The sequence below is a fragment of the Mustelus asterias genome, chromosome 6 (assembly GCF_964213995.1).
Source record: "Mustelus asterias chromosome 6, sMusAst1.hap1.1, whole genome shotgun sequence".
Lineage (NCBI taxonomy): Eukaryota > Metazoa > Chordata > Chondrichthyes > Carcharhiniformes > Triakidae > Mustelus > Mustelus asterias.
Window position 1 is genome coordinate 95461165 of NC_135806.1, and position 20320 is coordinate 95481484.

At 41.1% G+C, this 20320-nt stretch overlaps 1 protein-coding gene across 6 annotated transcripts in view; it reads right to left on the minus strand.

Annotated features, from left to right (window-relative positions):
- The window catches only part of slf1 (SMC5/6 complex localization factor 1), a 69422-nt gene that overhangs the window by 44687 nt on the left and 4415 nt on the right, over positions 1-20320 (minus strand). For 5 of the 6 annotated variants that reach the window (XM_078214779.1, XM_078214780.1, XM_078214781.1 and 2 more), the window contains 5 exons: positions 14195-14308; positions 10939-11017; positions 9673-9913; positions 5419-5581; positions 80-316 (listed from right to left, as the gene is read on the minus strand). In XM_078214779.1, coding sequence (XP_078070905.1) covers positions 80-316; positions 5419-5581; positions 9673-9913; positions 10939-11017; positions 14195-14308 — 834 coding nt within the window. Of the gene's footprint in view, positions 1-79; positions 317-5418; positions 5582-9672; positions 9914-10725; positions 10790-10938; positions 11018-14194; positions 14309-20320 lie in introns of those variants that run through there. The other variant, XM_078214782.1, reaches the window with a different exon arrangement.

The window sequence follows — 20320 nt, forward strand, 5'->3', positions numbered from 1 at the left end:
CCATTATAACAGGTGAATGGTTTTTGAAAAAATAAAACATGATTGAGACACTACAGCACGAGAAATTTTGTTCCCTTACCTCAGGTAAACTGAGGCACATCTGAAGTCTGCATTTAAATGCATCACTCTGGATATCTGATGCAAAGGTAGAGGATTTCTGGGATTTCATTTCCTGGAAATAAACAGTATTTGGCGGCAGGATTTGTGTAACACCCAATGTTGAATCCAGGAAAGAACTTGAGGAAATGTGAGCAACATCCAGAATATTCATATAGGAGATCTTAACGTCCTCATCAGTCCTTTTAGAACAAAGAGGCTGCAAATCAAAATTTGAATTATTGCAAATCTAGAAACTGCCATACAAACTGGTGGTAGCAAATTACAACACTTGAGCCTATTAACTTAAGTTCTGGTTTTAAAACAACCCCCCGCCCCAACAATGTTTACACCATGCTTACTATAAGTAGGTCTTATTCCTATGAATAAAAGCATACATCCAAACAGCTTTGACTTCAGAGGTTGAGATGACCTGGGTCTAAAAATAAATCTCACTGCAAATCAGTTGTTACAATTGCTAGTTCAAAACAATTCACTTGGAAAGCAATAATATCACATAGGAACAGACTGTGTAACATAGACGATAGGAGCAGGAGGAGGCCATTCTGGCCCTTCAAGCCTTCTCCGTCATTCATTACGATCATGCTGATCGTCCATCTCAATAGCCTAATTCTGCTTTTTCCCCATAACCTTTGATCCCATTCGCCCCAAGTGCTACATCAAGCCACCTGTTTAATACATTCAATGTTTTGGCATCAACTACTTCCTGTGGTAATGAATTCCATAGCCTCACCACTCTGGATGAAGAAATGTCTCCTCATCTCTGTCCTAAATGGTCTACCCTGAATCCTCAGAGTCTGACCCCTGGTTCTGGACTCCCCCACCATCGGGAAGATTCTCCCTGCATCTACCCTGTCTAGTCCTGTTAGAATTTGATAAGTCTTTATGAGATCACCCCTCATTCGTCTGAACTCCAGCAAAAACAATCCAAACCTAGTCAATCTCTCCTCATACATCAGTCCCACCATCTCTGGAATTAGCCTGGTAAACCTTCGCTGCACTCCCTCGAGAGCATTAACATTCTTCCTCAGAAAAGGAGGCCAAAACTGCACACAATACTCTAGGTGTGGCCTCACCAAGGCCCTGCATAATTGCAACAACACATCCCTGCTCTTGTACTCAAAACCTCTTGCAATGAAGGTCAACATGTAATTTGTCTTCTTTACCGCCTGCTGCACCTGCATGCTTACCTTCAGTGACTGGTGCACAAGAACACCCAGGTCCTGCTGCACACTCCCCTCTCCCAACTTACAGCCATTCAGAATCATAGAAACCCTGCAGTGCAGAAAGAGGCCATTTGGCCCATCGAGTCTGCACCGACCACAATCCCACTCAGGCCCTACCCCCATATCCCTACACATTTACCCGCTAATCCCTAATTTCCTACCTATCTCAGGACACTAAGGGGCAATTTTAGCACGGGCCAATCAACCTAACCCGCACATCTTTGGACTGTGGGAGGAAACCGGAGCACCTGGAGGAAACCCACGCAGACACGAGGAGAATGTGCAAACTCCACACAGACAGTGCCCAGGCCGGGAATCGAAGCCAGGTCCCTGGAGCTGTGAAGCAGCAGTGCTAACCACTGTGCTACCGTGCCACCCATTCAGGTAGTAATCTGCCGCCTTGTTTTTGCTTCCAAAGTGAATAACCTCACATTTATCCACATTATACTGCATCTGCCATTGATTTGCCCACTCACCCAACATGTCCAGATTATTCTGAAAGATCTCTGCATCCTCGTCACAGTTCACCCCCCCCCACCCAACTTGGATGGGTATTTTACTTGGTAAAAGTTAATCTAATTCTTTTTGTCATATTCTAACTGTGTTCTGCAAACTTTGAAATGTTAAATTTTGTTCCCTCATCCAAATCATTAATATATAATGAATAGCTGGGGTCCTGTGGCACTCCAATTTGAAAAGCACCCATTAATTCCTACTCTTTGTTTCCTCTCTGCCAACCAGTTTTCTATCCATCTCAATACACTTCCCCAAATCCCATGCACTTTAATCTTGCACGATAATCTTTTATGCAGAACTTTGCCAAATGCTTTCTGAAAGTCCAAATATACCATATCGACTGGCTCCCCCTCGTCAACTCTACTAGTTACATCTTTAAAGAATTCAAGCATGATTCCCCCTTCATAAATCCATGCTGACTCTGTATGATCCTGCCATTGCTTTCTAAATGCTGTTATAACGTCCTTGATAATAGATTCGAAAATGTTCCCCAATACCGATGTTAAGCTTACTGGTTTATAATTCCCTGTTTCCTCTCTACCTCCCTTTTTGAATATTGGAGTGACATTAGCTACCCTCCAATCTGCAGGGACCTGTTCCAGAGTCTAGAATGCTGGAAGATGACCTGGGGGGCAGGGGAGTGTGGGAATTGAGGATATTGACCTTGATGATCAGCATGATCAAACTGAATGGCTGGGCAGGTTCAAAGGGCCAAATGGCCTACTCCTGCTTCTAGTTTCTATGGCCCTAACCATTTTTGATTTTGGCAGTATGGCAAGCATAAGGTGTCTCGCTCTAGGTATGATTCGATCAACCCACTAAGAAGTTTTATTAAAACAAACTAAGAATACAGTTAGAATATGACAAAGAATTAGATTAACTTTTACCAAGTAAAATACTTAATCATGACAAAAATATAGACTTTAAAAAAAAACAATTATCCATCTCTATTGTTCCAATTTAAGCATTAACGCCATAGACAGAAATCCTATTTCAGAACCAGTTGGCACCAAAAACAGACATGCTCATGTGGATGCTAGATTGTCAGCCTTTTAACCCCTCTGGACAGATACAAAAAGAAAGCTGCCTTCTGACTCTCTTACAGCAATTTCCAGTGAAGGATATATCTTCAAACAGCAACACTTCTGAGAAAGACATCTAGTTTCTGGCAGATCATAATCTCAGAGACAGGAAGCACCCAAAAAGCAACTGAGTTTGTTTTCCTCTCTATGATCCTAGCCTGCCTAGTGACCTGACTTTCCCTGTCAAAACCTAATCAAGCCCTACTCTGAAAAACCCCAGGGGAAAGCACTAAAATAATAACACTGCATTATCTCAGATTAAAAACAAACATTTTAGCAATTAAGATTAATTATACTGCTGCAGTAACAACAGGACTGCCAGATGCAGACAAAACAGCACTGATAATAAAACAAATTGCTAAAACAGGTCCTGCACAAGAAATATGACCCAAACACATTTTGTAAATGCATAGTATTGTCACACAATTAAAAACAACAAATGGCAACATGCAATGATGTAAATTAGATTGTAAAAACAGCTTTGTAACTGAATATTTTATAATGGTTTTATTTCCAATTCTGGGAGCCTGGTATCAGAAGCCCAATGTTTGGACGATTAAGTGTGGGCTTTCAATAAGTGCCAGCCACGATCATAGCCCAAGAATGAATTGAAAAAAAAAGGTCAGGCTTGAAAAACAACATAATTCTGCAGGAGAATTGGAAAGTCTAAATACAGGGGCTTACTTGTGAACTGAACAAAAGCCAGCAACATCCATTATCTCATATCATGCATAAAAGTTATACCTTAGACTATCATAATTAGGTAGAGCCAAGCTTCTGTTGTTCCAACTTGTCATCAGATCATCAATTTTATTGCAGAAACATACCACAGCATTCATCTTGACTGGGTAACTCAGAATTTAAACATATATAGAAATATAAGATGACATTTCTATTGTTTATCACCCAGCACTATCCCACTCCCCGCCAAAATGGGAGGGGTTAACTACCTTTATATCTGTTAAGCTATAACTTGGGTATAGAATTCACCACTAAATTATCAATAATCACATCTCCCACATTACATTGCATCTTGCTGTGCTCAGAAAATACGTTTTCCATTATCTGTTTATAGTAACAAATACTAGTCAGCATGCTTAATTTTGTTTCTTTCTGCTCCTTGAAACTTGGCATGAAAGCTTTAGACTATAAACATTTGAAAGCAAATGCAGTTAAAAACTGTCAGTTGCAGTGCCCCAACATTGTCACCAGATTTAATAAAAACTATCCAAAGCAGTCTTCCATCAGTTGAGACTGATACTTCTGGTTTAGAAATTATTCACAAATCAGGTGATTCATTTGAATGATGAACGTTAGATCTTGACAGAGCTTAAAGAATCAAGCAAATTGGATAGATAAAAATCAATACAATGTTTAATTTTTATGCTAATACTAAACAATTTAGAAGAGAATTCAGTTCCTTTTTAAAATTCATTTACGGGATGTGGGCATCACTGGCTAGGCATTTATTGCCCACCCCTAGTTGCTCGAGAAGGTGGTGGTGAACTGCCTTCTTGAACCACTGCAGTCCCTGTGCTGTAGGTACACACAGTAAGAGTTTTAACAACACCAGGTTAAAGTTTAACACTTTAACCTTGTGTTGTTAAAACTCTTACTGTGTTTACCCCAGTCCAACGCCGGCATCTCCACATCATGACTACTGTAGGTACACATGCAGTGCTGTTAGGGAGGGAGTTCCAGGATTTTGGCCTGGCAACAGTGAAGGAATGGCGATATATTTCCAAGTCAGGATGGTGATTGACTTGGAGGGGAACTCCCAATTACGAAGTTGTATTCTTATCTCCCTATTGTTTCTCCATTTTAAATAATTGCACTCAGAACAATCCTAATTTCTGCAAAACACACCATTAAAAATAAATCTTGGAAACTCAGGACTACAGAAGTAGAATAGTAAACTATTTAGCTCAAGAGTCAAGCCTTTAATTATGTGAAAGGATGCTGCAAATTTTCCATATTCAGACAGCAGTCTAGAAATGTAAAATATTGAATGCTGCAAATAGGCAATCTTCCAAACAAGTTGTTTTGCAGGGGACAGGGTTTCAACTATTGATGGAAGAAACTCATTCTCCCCTTTTATATAATCAGGTTTTAACAAAAGGTTTGAGAACAAATTGCAAAGAAAACAATTGTGTTATTTGTATCCAAATGTTAGTGGTAAGTTTCAAGTCTAAAGTCACGATAAACAAGTGAACTTTCATGTCTGCCGTCATAGCACTACCCCACCCCATCCAATTGGTGCAAAGAATAAAGATTAACAGCTGTATTTACCAGAAATCGTTATGTCCTTGTGAAAAGCATCCACAAAACTTGCTTTACATAGAATTTGAATGTTATAAGATTTCGCAATGCAACTAGCTTAGTCGCACAGCAGTCTCTGAAGACCAGTTTCTCTCAGCTAACACACGTTACCTACCTCTCTTGCAACAACAAGCTTTTTAAAAACAGTGGTAGGTTACCTCCAATATGAATTGGCCAATGTACTCTACAGGAAAGTAAGGTGCTTTGTATACATTTTTCAGCTTCTCCATTGTGTAATTCCTGTTTTCTGTTAACACATGTGTAATTTCACGACAACTTCTTGGTCGATGATATACTGCTGCTTTTCCAGCATGCAAGACTCTAACAAAACAGAAGCAGTTTTAACAAAGCCTATTTTTAAAAAATGTATATTTTCACAAAAATGAATTTACACCCACATTATGACTTTTAGCAGTCATTTTTCTCTCCCTTCCCATTACCTCAAGGAACACGCTGTGCAGAGAATTGCTTCACTGTTTCCCCACCAGTCACCCACTTCCCTGTACCCCGAAGCACAAATAAAGCATCAACTGATTGAAGTGCTACTATCTAACATGGTTTCATGACTGGGACTTCTGCTTAAAAATGTATATAAACTCCTTGAGAATGCAATCTCTGCATTGACATGAGTTGACAGATAGAATGGCATCTTCTCAACCAATTTTCTTTTTCCAAAAGTGTTTTGATTTGCAAAGTCGAATTCCATGTAAATGGAGAATCTATATAAAATTGAGGTTTCTATTATGAACTCAACCACCACACTATCATCCCCCTGCCTGCCAGTAAAACAGAACTAGCATATGTGAACACCAACAGCTGTTACCTGAAAAAAGTGAGAAAAGCAACAGCTATTTTATTTGTTGGTACAGATCACTCACATCACTCATTTAGTTGTATGTACATAGCTAAAGAAAAACTCCTGATAATCTTTGAGGTGTAATGAATTTTTAATATTTAAAACTAGATAATTACAAGCCAATGAGATTTGAGTTCTAGAAGATAAAGATGAAAATTCACAAATAATGCATGTCATAATACACGTCTCCTGAGCTCACGCAGGTAGATGCTACTCTCCACTGTGCCAAAACCCAGCAATCCCAATGTTCCAATTCCTCCCTTGGGTCCCGAATGACAATAAAATGGATTACATAAAGTGCTATAGATGAATATTTATCTATGTGGTCATTTTACTGCTCAGACCTCAACCAAAACAAGCTCATTTCCAACGACTTTCTTGGGCTCAACCACCCACACTGCTCTTCCTACTTCCAACCCTACTACTTTTGGTGTCCTCCAGAAGAAAATGCACCATGTCATTTACAACTGCATGGTCTTTGATCTTCCATTCACTGAAATATTTCTGCAATTACCTACCTGTTTTAATCACCATGGACCCAGTAAAATTGGTGCTGTGTCAACATCTGACATAGTTCCATTTTTATTCCAATTTTAAGAGTGTAGATCTAACTGCATGGTATACAACTTGTTTAATCATCCATCACCAGATCAAACTGTAACCACATCAAGTCTTTGTTTCCTCTAGCTAAATCATCTCTGATTCCAGGACTACCTTTCATAATAAAGAAAATGAATTCACTTAAATCTTTCTCTTGCATTCACCTGTATCTCAGCCATCCATTGATCAGCTTCTGCAGTTTCCTTTCTTTCCCATTGTCAGTCAGGTTAAACCTCTCCCCAAGTCTCTGTCATTGCTCTAAACGTGTACCTTTCTCTAGTTTGACCATCTCCCCTCATATCTTTGCTGAGCTCATCTGGTCCATGGGAGTCACTTGCTTCAACTTCATTCCCACTGAATTGCTGGCCACTCAGCTTTCTTTCTTTGCCAGTGTTAACTGGCATTAAGTGGTCCCCTTCCATGAGGTTCTGCATGCTCCCCCTGAACACAGCGATCATCACACTCTCCCTCCAAGAATCCATCTTCAAGCTCAGCCCCTCCCCGTCCAAACAAAATATTGTATCTCATTGTTCACACATCCTTCGCCCCCCTAATGTCTATGCCCATCTTTCCCGCATTCCATTTGGATCGCTCATCAGGTTTCATCTGCATTAATAGATTGGGACCAAGTCAGTTTAAAATCACAAAATGACATTCTATGTGGTGCATTTTCATTCCATGTCCTCCTCAACCACTCTACAGCCTTTCACATGTTCAACCATACCATTCTCCTCCAAATACTCTCCCAGCTCAGTGGCAGTGGTTTTGGTAATTCCAGTTGAACACATCAAATTATGGGCACAGCATTTTCAGCAATTCCTTATTTCCTAGAGCCAAACTATTAGCTCTAGTGTCTTCCTCCACCCTATTCTCAAGAGATCTATGACCCTAAACTCTTGCTAATCTACATGCTGACCCATGGCATTGTTATTTTTACAAAGGACCAGCCTTCTCATGTACACCAATCAGAGCCAGTTCCATCGCCTCTCCACTGCTTTAGTTTAACATAGGGTTTAGTAGCACAGTAGTTATGTTACTGGATTCAAAGGCCTACACTAATAATCCAGACATGTGCTTAAATGCCAATAGTAACCACTCACCCCCGCTAGAATATTGGTGATGGGAGATTTAGTGATGGAAATGTCACAAAGTCAAGAGAAGTGGTTAGATTATCATGTTTGCAATGGCCATGACTCATGTCCTGACTCCTCAAACCCTTCCCATCAGTGACAAGGCACAAATCTGATTTGTAACGGAATACTTTCCACTTGCCTAGTTGAATGTCCCTCCAATAAAACTAAAGCTCAACACAATCCAGAACAAAGGTTCACCCAAATGGTACCCCACTGTTGACCAGAATGGCAATATGTCTGTTCTGTGTACCAATTACAAGAAACATTGTAGCAAGCTGCGTGTCAGGACTTCCCAAATTCACAACTTCTGGCACTTTGAAAGACAATGGCAGAAGCATGGGGCTTACACTTGGTCACACGTCATTTTGGCACTTGGAAATCACATACTTAGAAATATATTACCATTCCTTCATTGTCGTTAAACGAAAATCTTGGAACTATTTAATAGCATCATGGGCGTACTTTTATAATGAGCAGCAGCATTAAAAATATGGCTCACCACGTTCAAAGGCAATAAAGAATGGACAATAGAGGTTGACTTTGGCAGTGTTTTCCCAAATCCAGTGAATGAATTAAACAAAAAAAGAAGAAAGTCTATGCCCAACATATAGGGCCCGATTTACCATCGCGTTGCATGTTTTAGGCCGCGAAAACTTGGTAACGTCGGGCGTGAGGTGAGTAGTGTCATCTGCGCCCACCACCGCACCCTTTACCAACGGCCGAAAATCGGGACCACGCCCAAAATGGGCCGATGTCAATTTAAATGCATTTAAATTGACTTAATTGACTGTACGCCCAAACTTACCGGCACTTCCCCCTTTACCACCACGTTCACCCATCCAGATTCGGCGTGAAACAGACATGGTCCGCAAAGGTCCGATTCGGGCCATCCAGTTTCTGAGGAGATAAGTTCAGAGCTTTTGGCGGCTCTCTGACTCAGATCGGTGGTGGTGGTTGGGTGGGGAGGGGAAAGAGATGGTCAGATGGCTCTCTGGTTGGGGGCGGGGGGAGGAAGGTGGATCAGATGGCTCTCCGGTGGGAGGCGGAGGAGGCATGCAGGGGGGGCCCTCTGCGAGCGATCAGTCTGGGTAGCAGGGAGGTGGGGGGGATAAGGGGATCAGTTATGTTGTGGGGGTGGGGCAATGTCTGGGGGGGCCAGGGGAAGACACTATCCAGCCTGGGAGTGATTGGTAGGGGAACGTTTTTCTATTTTTTTTACTGTGCATGCGCAGTTGAAGGCTCTGATTGGAACTGCAGTGTTTCGGGTGCGTTAAGCCACGCCCACGATTCAGAATCACTGCTAGTTTTTCAGGCAGAGTACATATGGGGGCGCCTGAGAACAGGTCTAAAAGTCAGATCTGAAACACTCCCAATTTCAAGTCCGCCCAGCACTTAGAATTAAAATGGTAAAATAGGGCCCATAGTCTTGGGTGAGTCCCAATTCTGTTCAGTTACACTTAGGGAAGAATGAATCTGTCATCTTAAGGTCTTTCTGATTCCATTCCTGACCCTGACCATTGTTTCAGGTTGAACCAGAGCATTCGCAACTTTGGCACTGTATCTGACCCAGAACTGAACTTCACACCCTATATTGTCTTCATCACAAAAAGGTCCTCACTTCCACCTCCGTGCATCACATGCCTCTGCTGATTACTTTAAAAAATATATTATTTCATAGGGTGTGGGTGTTGCTGGCTCGGGTTAACAGAACAGCATGTCTCAATTCATAATCAGCAAATCCTGGAATACAAATATAATTGATCCCAGATTAAACAAATATTACAGGATACAGAAAAATTATTAATGCTCCTTCTGAATAATACCTCTTGAAAGTAGCTCTCCTTGCTTCATCATTAATCAAAAGCACAACTTTCCAGTTGTGAAATACTCCTGGTATCCCAGAATGGGCCAGCTCCTCACGCCATATTTTCGGTACAGATTCCATTGGTATTGGATACTGTGAATTACTTGGAATTTTATATCCCCACTCATACTGGATTTCAGTCAGCCAACTGCCATTTTTAGCACTGTCGATGATGTAATCTTTAGTTAAGACCCAATTTCCTAAAATGGAAGGGGAAAACGAAGAGACGACAAAGTTTGGATTGTGATACTAGATTTGCAACAGCTCTTCATATCCATTACTATATTAAAAAGTTAATTAAAAGGAGAAAGTAATAAGGTTTAGTATTGTATAGATTAATTACTCAAGGTACAGTTCACCAAAACACTGTCCCCTTCAATCTTTCTCACTTCAAAAACATTCTCTCTTGCTATAATTCTGAGATACTTGATCACCTTTTGCTCGAGGTAGTCCTGCTTCTAAATACTGCAATTTACTGTGATAGAGCCTCCCCTCCACACTGTTCAGATAAACCCTGCGCCTTTACCCTTCTCATTTGTGTGTGGAGTTTGCACACTTTCCCAATATCTGCGCAAGTTTCCTCCGGGTGCTTTGGTTTCCTCCCACAGTCCAAAGATGTGTAGGTTAGGTTGATTGGCCATGCTAAATTGTCCCTTATAGAGTCCCAAGAGGTATAGGTTAGGGAAATTAGCAGAGTAAATATGTGGGGTTATGGGGAAAAGGGCATGGGTAAGGTGCTCTGTCAGAGAGTCAGTGCAGACTCGATGGGCTGAATGGGCCTCCTTCAGCACTGTAAGGAATTCAAAAGTATGAGTACTGGCTGCAACAAATAACCACTTTATTGCTTCAGACATGGAATTAGTGCTGAGGGCAGGACTTTCTGATCTATTCCTAGACCAAGATTTTTTTTTTTACTTACAACACACAAAAGTAGATATGCCAGGTACAAGTGGCATCCACGTAAAGTAAATGAGAAGATGAGCAGAAGGCACAACAGCAGTAATCTTCTTACCAGATCCCTTGGGGCAGTAAAATCAGCTGTAGAAGCATGAGCTCATGCTGCAATAACTAATTTCCTATCCCAGGGGATAAAATAAATGTGCATGTTTATTTACAGTGCATATGGCTGGCTACATTATTTGCAATAAGAAATTGTTTTTTTTCATCCAATATAAACAAGCTTATTTTGATTCAAGCAAGGTAAATATGAAATGTGTTTACTCACCTGCAGCACAAGCTGCTAAAAATTTCTCACTTCGACTTGGTTTACTTGCTATCATATGAGTGCACTGCTGCTTGTATTCCTAGTTTCAGAGGAAACGGAACAATCCTCTTGTTAAATGAACATTTTAAAGACCCCGCTATTTGGGGCAGTTTTTTCTTATTAAAACATGCTTCCCCTCATAATGTTAGGATGAGTTTATAAAAATAATAATTTTGCGATCACATTTCCTTCCAAACCTTTTTTTTTTAGCTCCAAATGTAGCTTGATTCTCCAGGACCTCAACGCTCTCAGCAACATGAAAAGGGGACACAACTGTAATTTCCAACATTGTTAAATATTTTTTTCCTTTTTATTCATCTATATATTTGTGCTAATTCAATCCCACTCACTGCTGCACTTAACAAATTGACTTGTATGCAATAACAATATGCTAAATTTAATTTGCCTTGTTTTGTCCTACGTAGTTAAATCACTTGAAAAACAATGATCAAAGATAACAGAACAGGTGATGTGCTGCAACTGCAGCATTTGGGAGCTGATGAACGCCAGTGTAATACACAGGAACCATATATGCAGGAAGTTTCAGCAACTTGAGTAACATCAGTTCAGGGTTGATGAATAGGAGGCCGAGTTTTGGGAACTGCAATGCATCACGGAGAGGCAAAGTTATCACTTTTTTCCAGGAGACAGTTATTTGTCTTTAGCTAGGTACTTTGAATTTGGTCCACCGCCTGGGACAGGGGGGGTGTGACTGTAAGTGAGGCAGGTAGGGAAATCCAGAAGATAGCGCAAAGGAGCTTAGGCCCTTTCAATTGTCCAATACGTTAGCAGTTCCAGCAACTTGTGCTGAGAACAGCAGGAACTGCAAGGATGAGCAGACTGACCACTGCACCATGCTGCAGGAAGCCAGGCAACTCTGAAGCCAGGAAAGGGGGGGAAAACAATGAAAAGAAATGTGGCTATAGAGGGGAGACAATACAGTTAGGGGGATAGATACAGATAGCTGCAGCGAGTGAGTGAGTCCAGAAGGCTGTGTTTGCCTACACAGTGCCAGGGGTAAGAACATCTCCTCAGGGCTGGAGACATAGTGGGAGGGGAGGTATCCATGGTCCACAAGGGTACTAATGACATAGCCAAAAGAGGTTCTGCTAAGGGAGTTTTAGCATCTTGAAGCCAAACTAAAAAGCAGAACCACAAAGGTAATAATCTCTGAATTACTATCTGAGCCTCAAGCAAACTGGTAGAAGATGATCAGATCAAACATTGGTGAGGGAGAAATGGATTTTGATTTATGGATCACTGGCACCACTACTGGGAAAGAATGAGCTGTACCACTGGACGGCCTTCACCTGAATCAGTGCCTTGGTGAATCACATAGCAAGGACCAAAGGGGAAGTGTTCGTTCAAGGGAAAATTTGGAATGTTAAAGAGAAAAGGCGCCAGGCAGTATTTCAGGGTAATAATAACCAGAGTATGACAGAAGGCACAAATATAATCAATGATTTCTTTAAAATGCTACTGCTTGCTGCTCTCCTGAATCCTCACTGTGAATGAGAGCTCTGATGGTTCGCAATGAGATAGGAGAAGCTGCTTCAACAGCAACTGCATCTCTCTCTTGATCTTATAGACTGAATCCAGAGGAAAGGCTATATTTGGAGCTCACTTGCAAGAGTCGCAGAAGCTGCTTGCTCTAAAGGGATCACAAGTTCCAGGACTCCACTTTAGTGCCTCCGCAAGGAGGGTGGGTTTGGGAGGGTGGGTTTGGGAGTGGTGGCAAGTCGGAGGGAGGACAGATCAGGATGCATGGCAAACACGTAGTAAATGAAGCAGGATTGCTAAAGAGGCGCTGGTCCTGTAAGTAGATTGTTACCAAATTTCTTTCATATTTTAAAATTTATTTTAAAAGCCATTTCATTTACCAATGTAGGAATTTAGCGATAAAGTATTTCAAATTACAGGGTATAATATTTTAATTTTTTCTGGTGAGTGAGGTCCAACAAAACCTAACTACAGCCTTTACAGTGGTTTTAATGGGAAAATGTGAATCATTTAAAATCATTTCACTTAAGTTTGCAATTTTCAGTTGAGATAGTGAAGCTAATATTTATGTAATGACATAAAGGCATGTGATATTCTTAACTTGCAAGATACAAACTTTGAGTCAATTTTTCCTTTAAGAGTAGATAACGTGTTGCAAAACAGCCAAAGTTCAGGTGACCCACCCCATGTTTTCAAGAACCAATAACAGAAACAAAGGCTATATTCCAGATCTAAAAGATGTGAATTACAGATGTTCTGAGACAATAAGACATTCCTGAACTTAATGGGTCATTCTGAAACAAGATAATTTTCATAAGCCCCACTGTGTGAATGTCTTAAAACAATAAAGCAGGATGTGGTTCAACCCAAGACCACCACCACATGTCTGAAGAGTCACATGATGGAAGAGTCAGTGATGAGCAACCAAGGCTAGTGAATGGCCCACAAGATTGAAATCAGGCATGTATCGAATACATTTAATACACGCTGAATATTTCATAAATTATAGCAAATGCTTAAGTCATTCATATTACTACAACTGTCATTAAAACAACTGTTATAAACTACAAGTGGTAAAAAAAATTACACTCAATTGGATGCAGTACACAGCTCTTAGCCAATGTTGTGTGCAATTAGCACACGTCACTTCACTTGCTCTTGCTTTATGTGCATATTACTTCAGTCATAGTGGTAGGAAAAAAGCTATGTGGATGGGGTGCAGTGGAATGTGGCAACTATGCGTGTGGGCAGCTGTCAACAAAGTGTCAAATGGGCTGCACGTGGCCCCTGGGCCGCAGGTTGTCCACCACTGTCCTACAGTCCAACTACAGCTATTACATTGGTTTTAGAGGGAAAATCCAGTGGAAAATCTAATTCTCTTAAATTGGTTTCACTTAAAGTTATACTTTTCAGGGACACAACTATAATTTGAAGTGAGAACTTACTGCATCACATTGAAGATTCTTGGAAAAGCCAGACAGCAAATTGTGCTGCAAAAACTACTTTTATTTATGAAGTTAGTTAATGACGATAATAATGATTATAGCACTCATTAGTCAATTGAAACTAAGAACAAAAGGAACAACAAAAGCACTGTATTCTGGTTCTGAAGAACTAGATATCTAAATACATAAAACATTCAAAAATAAAATAAAATATAACCAGCTAAAAAGACACCAGTTTCCAATACCATTTTGTATTATCACATTGGACTTACCGGTGCAAGAAAATAAGTGCAGTTGAGCTGAGTAAGCAATTTGACAAGAGCCCCTTTTTCAGAATGCTTGAATCCTGTCAACTGTATTATAGGATTCTGTACTAGTCCAGCCATCTGTGCAAGAAAACTATAATCAGCAATGCATATGATCACATTCATTCTTTTATGAATGTCAAATGTGTTTGGTATCAGACATATTATAGAACAGATGTACAGGTACGGGAGTGTGGTGACTAGGGGATTTTCACAGTAACTTGTGACTAATAAATAAATTTTAACTTTAGCTCATCAATCCCTGTGGTTTTGCACAAATGGGACCAAGGCCAGGTGTTGCTTGCAGATGAAGTAGGAGGAGACTGCAATTCAACCGAAGTATGCAAATACAAGATTTTTAACAAGTTTCAGGTAGATATAGTATAAAAATATATGCTTAATCTCCAATTTAAAAATAAATGTGTTGTCCTTACTTTTTGTTTAGTACGTCAAGGTCGATTGTATATGCTGAGACAATACAGCACCACCATTAAGAGAGGATGTATTCATATTGTGACAAGTTTGTGGACAGTATCCTTTACAAGTTTATGCTGAATTTCAGAATGAAAAATTAACCCAATACAATTACAGGAATGAGGTTTTGCAGTCAAACTTGTGTAAATATAGAAGATATTTTTTTTAAAATTAATTTGGAATACAGCAACATCTTTCACATCCTCAGGACACCCTAAAGCCAATGAGTTATTTTTGAAGCGTACACATTTGTACAGCAAACAAACATACAGCAATATTCCATTTGGAGCAGCATGATTGATCAGTTAATCTATTTTTGATAGTAGTAACTTTGTTGATAGTAGTGCAATTGACATGGATATCTATATTTTTTATGTTTAAGGGGAACATTTAAAAATTCAGCTTTATTCTACAGGTAGCCAGTATTCATGGAAGGAATGCAACTCAGATGCTGGGAGAGCAGGATATACAAGTGGTTATTTCAAGTAGAGTTAATGGACTTTTGTTTACTAAAGTTTCCCTTGGGATTTGAGTGGAATGGTTGACATGGTCATGTGGTGATGTGGTTTATGTGCAAAGCTGGATCTGTAGCAGAAAGCAAAAAAAGCTTTCGCAGAAAGCAGTTCTAGCTGGGAATTGTTTGAAGACAAAGGCTTCTGCAAGCTGCTCTGAAACTCTCTCTCTCTCTGAAAGCTTCAAAACTCTCATAGCAAGTATATTTATGGTTGCTAACTGTATTTAAAGTAGCATTTAAGTCTAAGAAGGATGTTGTTTATTTGGAACTGAAACAATGATAAGTTAGAAATTAAAGTTGTTTCCTTTTCATTTTTACATATTGTTCAACTCTTAATAGTTAAGTTGTTTCATTTGTTGAGTTATATTTAAATTGTGCTACTAAATAAAAGTTGTTTCACTATAAAATATCCCTAATTTGTCAGTGGAATTACTCCTGGAACAAAACATCTTATCCTCACACTTATGCTAAAAATGAGAAACTGTTGATGTCTAGTCTAGTATCCTAATTTAACTTGGGATTCTGGTCCAATATCCCAACAGTAACTGAGAACAAATGTTGGCCGAGGAATTTTTCTATCCCTATTTAATAGTGTTATGAGATGCTGTATAGGAGAGGCTGCCTGCTGGGGGGAGTGGAAAACAGGGAGGGAAAGAGACTACCTACTTGGGGTGTAGTGGGACAGGGGAGGGGAGATAGGCCCCCTAAAAGGACAAAAGAAGTTTTGATGCCAGAGCAGCGATTACAGCAACAGCTGGGCTTGGTACAACTGAAACGTTAGTCAGAACAGGGAAGAAGAGACTTGGAACATCACAGCCCCCTCAAACTTTTAATCTCCAAAAGTACCAAGACCTGTCAGGTGAGAGTGAGCAAGTACACAAGAGAGACCGAGCACATGTGTGCGTGTGTGTCTGATTTACTCACAATCTTAGGATTCTCACTCACCCTCATCTACCAAGCACACTCTTCAGCCCCTTGAATGAGGAAAAAAAATGGAAAAGTGGCCCCTCACACAAAAAGGTTGGATAGCCCTAACTCTTGGGACAGAGTGGGAAGCACATAACGAATAGAGAACACTGCATTTCAGGAGGCAAATGCTAAGTCAGGAATTTGGTGCAAGTGGGAATTCAGTGCAGGGGATGCTGCTTTTTATTCTTTATGTTTTACTGCCAGTAACTGGCGAGTGTATTTGTTTTCCCTCCAGGGTAGGAGACTGTGAAATGCTAGCTAACTAACTTAGTGACTAATTAAAACAATATGGTTAGAAAGACATAGCAGGGATGGTGGTGTACCACAATTGCAACATGCGAAAATCTGTGGAACGCATTGCAGTCACAGACAACATATGTAATAAGCACCTGCAGCTTGAGCAACTTTAACTCGGAGTCGCTGAGCCGGGGTCACGAGTTGCAAACATTGTGGGGCATCAGGGAGGGGGATGAGTTACCGGGACAATGTTTCAGGATGCAGTTATACCGCTTAGGTTAAGTAGATCTTTGCAGTTGCTCAATGGTCAGGGACAGAGAAATGTAATTGCGAGTCAAGGTGGTCTGGGAATCAAGCAAGTAGTGACCTTGACTTTGACCAATAGGTACTTGCTAACTGTGTAGATACGAACAAAGATTGCAGGTGAGCAAACCGATGATACCATCATGGTGCAGAACATCATTCAAGTAGGGGGAGCAAAACGAATGCAGTAATGATGGGGAGAGAGAGAGAGTCAGTGGACAGATACTATTCTCTGCAACTGCGAGCAGGAGCTAAAAGGTTGTGTTGCCTGGCCAGTGCCAGGGTTAAGGGCACCTCCACGTTGTTTGGAGACGACCTTTGAGTGGAAGTGGGAAGAAATCTGTTGTTTTGGTCCACACAACCACATACATAAAACTAAGAATTATCTTCTGTTGAGTTTATGGAGTTATGCTCGAAATTAAAGTGCAGAACCTCAAAAGGTAATCATCCCAGGGCAGTTATCTGAACCACAGGTTGATTGACACTGGGTCAAGCAGCTAAGGGAATTAAACACGTGACTCAAAGATTGGTTTTTCATGGGGCACTAGTAACCAGGAAAAGGGAGATTTTCCATTGGGATGGTTTCACTTAAACTGGGCTGGGTCAATGGCCTGGTGAATTTTTGATTTGATTGGTCACATATTAGTATACAGTGAAAAGCATTGTTTCTCGCATACTATACATAGGGAAAGAAAGGAGGGTGCAGAATGCAGCATTACAGTCATAGCTAGGGTTCAGAGAAAGATCAGCTGAATGAGGTAGGTCCATTCAAAAGTCTGATGGCAGCAGGGAAGAAACTGTTCTTGAGTCAGTTGGGATGTGACCTCAGACTTTTATATCTATTCCCCGACGGAAGAAGGTGGAAGAGAGAATGTCCGGGGTGCGTGGGGTCCTTGATTATGCTGGCTTCTTTTCTGAGGCAGCGGGAAGTGTAGACAGAGTAAATGGATTGGAGTTTGGTTCGCACGATGGACTGGGCTTCGTTCATGACCCTTTGTAGTTTTTTGCGGTCTTGGACAGAGCAGGAGCCATACCAAGCTGTGATACAACGAGAAAGAGTGCTTTCTATGGTGCATCTGTAAAAGTTGGAGAGAGTCGTAGCAGACATGACAAATTTCCTTAGCCTCCTGAGAAAGCAGAGGTGGTGGTGGGCTTTAACTTTGGCATCGACGTGGAGGGTCCAGGACAGATGTTTGATAATCTGGACACCTAGAAACTTGAAGCTCTCGATCATTGCCACTTCATCCCCATTGATGTAGGCAGGGGTATGTCCTCCACTACACTTCCTGAAGTCGATGACCATCTCCTTCGTTTTATTGACATTAAGGGAGAGAAGATTGTTGCCACACCAATTCACCAGATTCTCTCTATCTCTTTCCTGTACTCTGTCTCATCATTGTTTGAGATCCGACCCACTACAGTGGTGTCATCAGCAAACTTGAAAATAGAGTTGGAGGGGAATTTGGCCGCACAGTCATAGGTGTAAATGGTAGAGCCATTAGAAATATTAGCATACAGAGGGATCTAGATGTGCAGATCCACAGCTGCCTAAAGATGGCAACTCAGGTGGACAAGGCGGCATATGGGCTGCTGGCCTTCATCGGTCGGGGCGTTGAGTATAGGAATTGGAAAACCATGTTGCAGTTGTATAAGACTTTGGTTAGGCTGCATTTGGAGTATTGTGTACAATTCTGGCATGCTTGCGTTCATCGGCCGGGGCATTGAGTTTAAAAATTGGCAAGTCATGTTGCAACTTTATAGAACATTAGTTAGGCCGCACTTGGAATATAGTGTTCAATTCTGGTCACCACACTACCAGAAAGATGTGGAGGTTTTGGAGAGGGTACAGAAAAGATTTACCAGGATGTCGGTATGGAGGGCATTAGCTATGAGGAGAGGTTGGAGAAACTTGGTTTGTTCTCATTGGAACGACGGAGGTTGAAGGGCGATTTGATAGAAGTCTACAAGATTATGAGGGGCATGGACAGAGTGGATAGTCAGAAGCTTTTTCTCAGGGTGGAAGAGTCAATTACTATGGGGCATAGGTTTAAGGTGCGAGGGACAAGGTTTAAAGGAGATGTGTGAGGCAAGTTGTTTTTTTTTTTACACAGAAGATGGCGAGTGCCTGGAACTCGCTGCCGGGGGCGGTAGTGGAAGCAGATACAATAGTGACATTTAAGGGGCATCTGGACAAATACATGAATAGGATGGGAATAGAGAGATATGGTCCCCAGAAGGATAGGTGGTTTTCGTTCAGTCGGGCAGCATGGTCGGTGCAGGCTGGGAGGGCCGAAGGGCCTGTTCCTGTGCTGTAATTTTTCTTTGTACAAGATGATAACAAGCTTGGATAAAGTGGATAGTCAGTCTGGGTCAAAGTGTTAACTACTTGGGGACATTGGTTGAGAGTGATGCAAGGGGCAAGTTTTTCCACACAGAGGGTAGTGAATGCCTGGAACATGCTGCCAGAGGAGGAGGTGGAAGTAGATTCAATAACAACGTTGAAGAGGCATCCGGATAGTCACATGAATAGACAGGGAATAGAAGGATATGGACCATGTAGAGGCAAGAAAATATTAGATTAGAAGCATCTGTATCGGCATAGACTTGGTGGGCCGAAGGGCCTATTCCTGTGCTGTACTGTTCTTTGTGTACAAGGAGTATAGTAAGGGGCTGAGGACACCGCCTTGCGGGGCAATGGTGTTGAGGATAATCATGGGGATGTTGCAATCCTTACTGATTGCAGTCTATGGGTTAGGAAGTCTAGGATCTAATCACAGAAGCAGGAGCCGAGCCCTAGGCCAGGGAGTTTGGAGATGAGTTTTGTCGGAATAATCGTGTTGAAGGATGAGCTGTAGTCAATAAATAGGAGTCCGACATGTGTCTTTTTTATCCAGGTGCTTCAGGGTTGAGTGTAGGGCCAGGAAGATGGCGGCCGCTTTGGACCTGTTGCGGTGATGGGTGAACTGTATAAATAGGACCATCTCTAAGACTTTAAATTAATACAGATGAGGGTGGAGAGGATTGGTATAGGTCAAGAGAAACTTAGAGATCCAAAGAGAAAAGTCAAGACAAAATGAACAGAGTAGTGATTTGTGAAAGAACAAGCAGTATGGAAAAGGGACAGGAAGTTAACAGTGATAAAATCCTCGAACAAGCTCCAAGCAAAGAACAGCAATAAGAAAATAAAATTAAAGACCATGTGAATAAGCAAAATACCAGCAAAAAAACCCCCCACTAATGGTGGCATAAATGACAATACATGGTTTAGATCATCTAAATAGAAACATGGGTATAATGTGATCAAAGTTAGGAAATAAATATTACAGGATACACAATGACCCAGATCTTCCAATCCCTGGATAGTCAAAGATCTTTTTTAAGATGGGTGTTGCTGGCTGGACCAGCATTTATTGCCCATCCCTAACTGCCTTCCATTTCAGAGGGCACTTGAAAGTCAACAACATTGCCGTAGATCTGGAGTCATATGTAGGCCGGACCAGATAAGGATGGCAGCTTTGCTTCCCGAGAGGACATTAGTGATTCAGATGTTTTGTTTTTAAAACAACAATCAACAGTGGCTTCATGGCCATCATTAG